Source organism: Archocentrus centrarchus, chromosome 24 (assembly GCF_007364275.1).
Source record: "Archocentrus centrarchus isolate MPI-CPG fArcCen1 chromosome 24, fArcCen1, whole genome shotgun sequence".
Classification (NCBI taxonomy): Eukaryota; Metazoa; Chordata; class Actinopteri; order Cichliformes; family Cichlidae; genus Archocentrus; species Archocentrus centrarchus.
This window is the reverse complement of record NC_044369.1, coordinates 2,123,687-2,131,814: the sequence shown is the minus strand read 5'-3', so window position 1 is coordinate 2,131,814 and position 8,128 is coordinate 2,123,687. Positions and strand designations below refer to the sequence as shown.

Genomic DNA, 8,128 nt, shown 5'->3' with positions numbered 1-8,128 from the left:
CTGCCTGCTCCATCTATTTTGGACACCGCCTCCTGGCGGCAGTGCAGAGCTTCAACACGCAGCTCCTTCAGACGGGACCTTTTGAAGAAAACCATCAACATGGACTTTTGGTTTCACACGCCACAAACCATCATCTGCTGAAATCTCCATTTTGGACCCACCCATCAGCCGCAGCATCCTCCCTCTGCAGATGCTGCAAGGCTTTGCACCACCTCACCTGAATTTCTCGACTCTTCTCTGGTACTTGGATGATTTGTGATATTAGAACTATTATGCATTCATACAGGCTTGCTGTACCTGAAGCTTTTACACCTAAAATGTTCCGTTTGTGAACAAAAAGCTGATTTCACTCATTTTTCACAGGCGGTGCCTTTAAAGGAGAGCAAAGGTACATTCATCATCATTACATCTACCATAATAGCATAACTCGCAGTGTTGAAATGCTCGTGTTTGCCCATTTGTAAGCAGTCGGCACCGGGACACGTGGAGCTGCAGCGTGGGCACGAACACAGCGGTGCTGGACTCTGAAGCTGTGCAGAGATTAAAGTCAACTCTTTGTCAAGCAAGAGACTCGCAGCAGAAAGTAATTGGTGCCTCACAGCAGGACGCCAGGCGCAAACATTAATAACCAACAACTCTTACTTCTAAACTTGTCAGTCGGCGACGTTTCAAATCAGAGCAGCGCATTTCCATGTGTGGACGTACAGTGAGTGCGTGTGAGAGACGGGCGAACAGCAGCGGTGACGTTTAATCAGCGCTGCCGCATTAAGATGCCATTTAAAGCAAAGAAAGAACGGTCTTTAGATCAAAAGGGATGTTTCAAATCCACAACATCCGCTCTGCACGCCTGCCTCGCCTTCTCATTTATCAGGAAAGAAAACTGATGTGTTAAACTGGCCCCCCGGCCCCCCCAGGGGGCCACTGGGGCAGACCACCAACGCCTTTTTTTTTTTTGGGCCACCACGCTGCGTCAACCCGGCCAAACAAAAGCACAAAGCTGCAGCGGGGACGCTTTGTAGCTCGGCATTAATGCGCCCCTCCTCCGGCCTGACGCTGACCGGACTGCCGGGGTTTCTATTTTTTATTATTTGAGCACAAATCAAACCATCTTTAAACGCCTGCTGAGGATTTTACCGATGATCCCTTCAAACTGGTGCAGCCAACGGTGTGAGTCCGTGTCTGTGCAAAACACCTTCAAACTGACCAAAAAAAAAATAAACTTTTAACCTTCAGCAAGTTTTATTTTGTTTCACATTTTGTCAAAGTTGCCTGATTAAGAGTGTTTCCATCAACCTATTTGTAAGTGCATCATCAACTCCAATAAGCTTATTAAAAAAGCTGCAAAAAGACATTAAACTAAATGTGCACAAAGTTTTGTGTCTTTTTTATTTGATGTTTTCACTGCGTCTTTGCAGTAATTCAACAGCACCTGAAAAAATGTGAGCATTTATCTGGATAAGTTTTTCATATATCTGGAAGGAAACTCAGCTAACATCTCATTCTTTTAGTTGGTCTGTGAATCGCCTCATGAAGACGAACTCGTAAGCTTTAGGAAGCTTTCATTTCTTTTTTGAAATGTTGCTGAAGCCTGATTACGACTGTTTTAATCAACTTCTGTTTATGCACTTTAGAAACTTTCCCCAGAACACCTGAGCGGAAACAAAGGGCCTCTGCTGCACCTGTCGGCTGAGGTTAAAGGCCAAATCGAACAAAGCGGAGTAGACGCAGGAAGCAATAATAAACCGTGACCTCCATCTGCACTGCAGAGAGAAACACACAGAACAAAGTCCTTCAGTCAAATCTTTCTGTTATGCTTTCCCCACAATTCTCACAGTTGAACTCCTGGATTCAATAACTCATAAGAAACATTATTAAAACACTAACAACACCTTTTCTCAACGACGACTCGTCTGCCATAATAATATGGTTGAAAAAAGTGTTGTCCAGCAAAGACCTGAAACAGGACCTGAGAGCTGCATCTGGACCTTCAGCTGATCCATCTGCTGTTCACTGAAGCCTCATCAGAGATGGGATCAGTGGAAGGGCAGCTGTCAGGAAGTTATTTTTAATGAAGGGAAGCAGGGAGGAAAGGCTGAGGTCTGCCACATCACACAAGAACTGGACTGAAGGTCAGTGACAGCAGGTCTGATGGTGCGATGGATCCAAATTTGAAAGTTTTGGTCAAATGTGTGTCAGTATGTTTGGAGGAGGTCAGAAGAGGTCCAACAGGGAGTGTCTGCAGCATCTGTAAAGCACGGGGGAGGCTCAGTCGTGGTTTGGAGCTGCATTTCAGTCAGTGCTGTTGGAGATTTGATGGAATTACAAACGCAGAAAAGTACCATCAGATTCGATCCACCACTCAGTCCCATCTGGAAAGAATTGGATTGGCAGCAGCTTCATTTTTCAGCATGACAACAATACCAAACACACTGTTAATGCAGTGAAAGCATCTCTGGATATAAAAACACAGGTGAACACTATCAGTCCTGGATTGGCCTCCCCAGAGCCCGGACCCCAGTGTGGGATCATCCTGACAGAGAACAGAACCAAAGGCAGAAACATCCAAAGAGCTCCGAAGGTCCTTCAGGAAGCCTGGAGAACTGTTCCTGAGACTGCTGAAAGAAAGCTGCCTCAGAGAGTTCAGGCTGAGCTGAAGAATAAAGGAGGTCACAGCAGATATGGACTTTCAAGCTGGTCAGAAATCCACAAATTCTGTGTTTGGATATATGTTTGCAGATGTTTCATTAAACTGTGCATATCAGTCCTGTAAGTTTGTCACTTTTTCATCATGAATTTAATCTGGAAAATTTGGGATTTTTTTCCTCAGATAAATAAACAAAATTGAAGAAATCTAAAAATATTAATGGAAAGTGTTGACAGTCATCTGTTGGTTCACCAGCCTTCAACAGTAAAAACCTCCAGACTTGTGTTCTTGCACATCATAAAACACAGGCAGGCACATCTGCACAGACCCTCACGTTCACCATCTGATGATGTCACTCATACGTCCTAACGGGCGCGCAGCTGCAGAACGTCCCAGTTTAAGGACCAGAAATTATGTCTCATTAATTAGAATTAACTGTAAAATGTTGGTTTAAGAAAGAAAACAGGCCACAGTCGGAAACTGAGTTCTATATTTAATCTTTTTTTCCAACCTTCTCCTTCATGTAAAAGAAAAACTGTAAATCACGCACTGACTGTTCAGCTGGAACATTAAGCTAAGCTCATTTAAATTAATTGATTCTTCTGTGAGAGGTTCGGGTTTAGTTCCTGTCCTGCAAACACTAAATAATAAAAGCCAATGAGTCCGATTACAAATCAAAATCTGCAGTTTTTCAACTTGTAAGTTTGTCCTATTTGTAGGACTTCAGCATAAAATCAGAAGTGCAATAATATACAGGCTAACGCTGAGCTTGGATCAGTCACGTGAATCATGCAAAAATCAGTGACCACGTTTCGCGGCTGTGACGAGAGCAGTGTTGATCTCAGAGTTAGCTTTGAAGCTAGCTAGCTTCACTGCAGCCCTGCAGTTTTTCTTGTTTAGGACCACAGGATGTAAGTAAGTGTCCTCTGAAGACGCTGGGTGCAGACAGACTCTCGTTGTGTTGAGAAGCTTACGGACGTTTGGCTGAGCGCAGGTTAGCGAGCTGCCCTGCAGGTGTAAATTCATCCTGCAGATCCACAGAGTGGATATGAAACATAAATATGGACGAATCCTGCAGCTCTAGTTCAGGCTGACCCGTCAGTCTGGGATCGTGTTTGAACCACCAGCTCGGGGAAGCCCGTCTGCACGTCCATCTCTCTGGTGAACGACAGGTCGACTGCTTCGCCGACGACCACTTCAGCAGTGGTGAACACCTCCAGATCCCCCAGGACGTGACCTCCCACTGTCCTGCCCGCTGCATCCGAGAGGCTGATGTGGAGGTGGGCGTCTGGGTTGAGCGTGCCGACCAGGGAGACGATCTCGAATCGCCCACTGAGGTGCAACACCTGAAGGAAAAGTTCGAGGACTGACGTCATGAAGTGACCTCGGTGTTAATACAAGCCAAACATGCTGCGTCCGAGTACCTCGTTTGTATTCGTCGCTGTGGCGTTTGCCAGCCGCAGCGTCGCCTTGGTGACGCTGCCCACACAGGTGATGATGAACGGCGCTCGGAGATGCCTCTCCTCCACGAAAGCCTGCAGAGATCCCAGCAGCTCCTGACCCGGGCGGATCCTGATCGCATGGACCCGGAGAGCTGATCCTGCTGAACTCTGGGAGATAAAGACTGATTCATTTCTGTGGTTTTCTTCTTTTTTCCATTAAAAAAAGAAGAAAACCAATAAATTTTTGCCTTTTTTTGGAACCATGTTTGTTTCTGTGGTAAAATAAAAGTTATCTTTCATGCAGGTGATGTCCTGGTTTCTTTAAATTCAACACCTCAAACTCAACCTTAGATTATTCAAAGCTTCAGACACTGTCAGCACTCCTGATCTGAACCTTTGCCTCTTGATAACAACCTGCATTAGATTAAATAAAGAAAATCTTGGGGTGATTTTAGGCGGGGTGTTAAGATGAAATCATTCCACTCTTTTAACCTGAACATTGAGAAGGTCACCACCCTAAACCCTAAACCAGGGATCCTCAACTCCAGGCCTTGAGGGCCGGCGTCCTGCAGGTTTTAGATGTGTCCCTGATCCAACACACCTGAATCAAATGGCTGAATGACCTCCTCAGTATGCAGTCAAGTTCTCCAGAGTCCTGCTAATGACTTCTATATTTGACTCAGGTGTGTTGAAGCAGAGACACATCTAAAAGCTGCAGGACGCCGGCCCTCGAGGCCTGGATTTAAGGGTCCCATGCAGGGGTAGGATATGCTTATGTAGCCACATAATAACCAAGCATCACTTCAGAAACTAAAAGGCCACGCCTCTCAAATGAACTCTCTTACATACATTTCAGTGTTACAGTTGCAAGATTTCCATTTGGGTCAAATAGGTCAAATCTTTTTTTTTAATAAAAGTTTAGATTTTAGCCCTTAACTGGCAGCAAAAAAAATCACCTGAAACAACTACATAACACCCTCTGGTTATTATTGGCTCCTAACAACCCATTTCATAGCCTATTAATGAAGTGCATTTATATGGCAGGCTAGACCCGCCCATTTTGATTGACACCTCATTCGGCCAATCATGTTAAGAAATGGGTTTCCCAGAGCCAATCATACTCAGAGGGCGTCACGTAGCTTTGTCAGGTGATTTGGTGCAGCCAGTTACATGATTGGCCGAATGACGTGTCAATTAAAAATGGGAGGGTCTAGCCTGCCATATAAAAGGGACTACAAACGGCCCGTCACTGGGCCCTGGCCAGTTAAGGGGCTACACAAACCCTAACGAGCTCGGTGGCAACCTGGTGTGGGTTAAAGTTCAAGTCATGCAGGAAGCCGTGCATGTTTTCATTTCGCTGAGACTCGACTGCAGTTACACACTCTGCAGATATCGACTGTTACACACTTGCTGGCTTTGAATCAAGCGCGCTCAGACCGTGAAAACATGTACTCGTTATTTTAAATCCAGATTTTTGTGTTTTCCTGACATTTGTGCAGCACTTTGATGAGTATCTGTGTTTTTGTTCTTTAACGAGCTTCATGAATAAACGTGACTTACTTGGACATAAACACAGAAACTGATTAACATTTTGAAACTAAACACAAACAATTATTGTTAAATATTTTCTTGTTGATCAGGTGATCTGTTCACTGCAAAAAAAAAAAAATTCCACAAAATATTCAGACAAGTAAAATTTGCAAAAACAAAACAGAGTTGCTGGATTGTAAGAAAAGGATGTAACCCCCAAATAAATTATTTTATATAAATCTAAAAAAAAATAAATAAATCAGTAGCCTCAGCTGTCTGAAAATAAATAAGAGACTAAAAAGAGAAAAATCAGCTTTGAAATCAGACCGAGTCATCCTAAGAAGCTGCGACTTTCTGCAGCGTGTTTGTTACATGTGACGGTATCTACCAGATAATATCCAACGTAACTCTGCTGTTTTCATGAACTCATGAAGGTTACTGAGCAGCCGGGCTGTCCTCGTGGCCCATCGTAGTACCAAAACATCATCATTGAAAAGAGGTCATCAGATTTCTGAGATTAGCCTTGTATCAGAATAATGAGACCTCACTAAGAGGAGAGGGGAGAGGGTCGAGGGTCAACCCCCCCAAAATCTATCATCATGTTTGTTTTCTACCAGGAGTACTCCCGTTTTTATCAAAGGTGAATTAATCTCAAAAGATCTGGATTGAGGAACACTTGGAAGGACGGCTCATCATTGGATGACGTGTATAGGTCAGAATTGGAAATATCACATCATGTACATTTAATACATTTAAATTAATATAAGAAAAAAATCTGATAACCCAGATCTAGAAATCCCTCTGAATCCAGGGACTGGAGTCGCGCGTGCCTCGGTGGAGGTGTGCCCGTTCCTCCCTCTCAGCTTCAGCACCAACACACGATGCGACCCCTTTGACCTGCCTGAGGTTTTAATGCTGGGCATGTGAGAGCCACTTGGCTCACGCCCATGCTGCGCTCTGAGTTTTGGGGGTCAGGTGACTCTTCCTGTTCCCTTTAATCTCGCTGACCAAATTAAAGACAAATGGTGATTTTCGAGGACCTTTGTTGTAATTTCTGCTCATTATCTCTGCTTAGTTAAAAGCAGTTAAAAGTTAAAATTAGTTAAAATGCTTAGTTTGGTTTCTAGTTGTGGAGTTTCTGCAGTTCATGAGGATAATTTACAAAAAAATTAAAATGAATCAGGAGCTGGCGGGCGGCTCTGCGCTGAATAAATCCACTAAATAAGCAACACAAATGTGTGTTATTCCAGACACTCTCTTTGTGTTCTGTGTGTGTGTGTGGTCCATTCAGCTCTTTAACAGGATCAGTGTGCTTATCCAAACACCAGGCTGACCTCTGACCTCTGCAGGGGGGGAGTCCTGTGCAGCCAACATTATTGGAGCTCATGCTGATCAGCAGCTTTACAAAGAGGAGGAGGAGGAGCTGTACATTTATTTACAGAGCCGGTGGGCGAGCATCGCCTCGAGCTTTGAAGGAAGGTTTGATTCGGCTTTAAGAGCAGAAGAAACTCCAGTTTCCTGACAGGCTGCGGTCACATGCTGGAGGTCAGCTGAAGCCACGCCCCCTCGCTGCAGTCAGTGTTACTATTTAGGTTAGTCTGATCTCAGCCGTGACATTTTACCAGTTATTGTTTACTTGTAGCACTTTCATCACTTATTGATCAAATTTTTTGATGCTATTATAACAATTTATCAATCACTTTAGCTGTATTTTCATATTTTTACATCAATAATTGAACTAACCCATTAGTTTTTACAGTTCCTGCTGACAAATTCACCCGTTTGTCTTTTAGATGTTCCTACCTGTTACCTCCGACAGGGAGGTGATGTTTTTGGTAGCATTTGTGTCTTTAAAAAGAACAGTTTGAAAAGTTTTGAATGAAGTCTAATAAAACTTTGTAGGGTGCAGAGTGGGCTCATGTTAACGGTCCATTACAATCCAGCTCACATCCACTGAGGTCATCAAGGTCAACTTAATGATTTATTGGTCGAAAATTGACAAAAAGTCTGAAAACTTAAAAGTGTGGTGTGCACTGGCAGTTACATAGAAAGAAACCTGCTGAGGACACCTGTGCACACGCACCTGAAGCTTTTAAAGGAACCAAAGGTAATGAAGAGCAGACTTACCATTGTGCACGAGTCTGAGACTCCTGAGGGGCCAAAGTTCAGGGAAGCGTTTACAGGTACACACAAACAGGGACGTTACAGTTTGGGCTGAACTGCGCATGCTCAGTGAGAAGTTTCGTAAGCGAGAATTTCCAAACTTCTCACTTCCTGCTGTAGGATTTTATTTTTCTGGTCTTTGACCGCCACCTGCTGGATGATATGCAGCTCTGCATGGTGTCTGCATGATATTGAATGCTCAATTTATAAGTACAACGTTTTTTTTTTTATTGTGATTATACAATTTAATGCTTGATTAAAACTATTAAAAACATGTAATGTGCTGCAGATGAATACACCTCAGTGGAAATGTGTGTAAAAACTGATCCAATTACATTTATTTATTTTA

The 8,128-nt window shown here is 43.6% G+C and overlaps 1 protein-coding gene across 1 annotated transcript; it reads right to left on the bottom strand.

The window, feature by feature from the left end:
* Positions 1–3,132: 3,132 nt before the first annotated feature.
* Positions 3,133–7,847, bottom strand: LOC115774729 (bifunctional protein GlmU-like). The gene is made up of 3 exons (XM_030722119.1): positions 7,744–7,847; positions 4,069–4,254; positions 3,133–3,990 (listed from the first exon to the last, which is right to left on the bottom strand). The coding sequence occupies exons 1-3, from the start codon at positions 7,744–7,746 to the stop codon at positions 3,730–3,732; spliced, it is 450 nt and encodes a 149-aa protein (XP_030577979.1). The 5' UTR covers positions 7,747–7,847; the 3' UTR covers positions 3,133–3,729.
* Between the last annotated feature and the right edge of the window lie 281 nt (positions 7,848–8,128).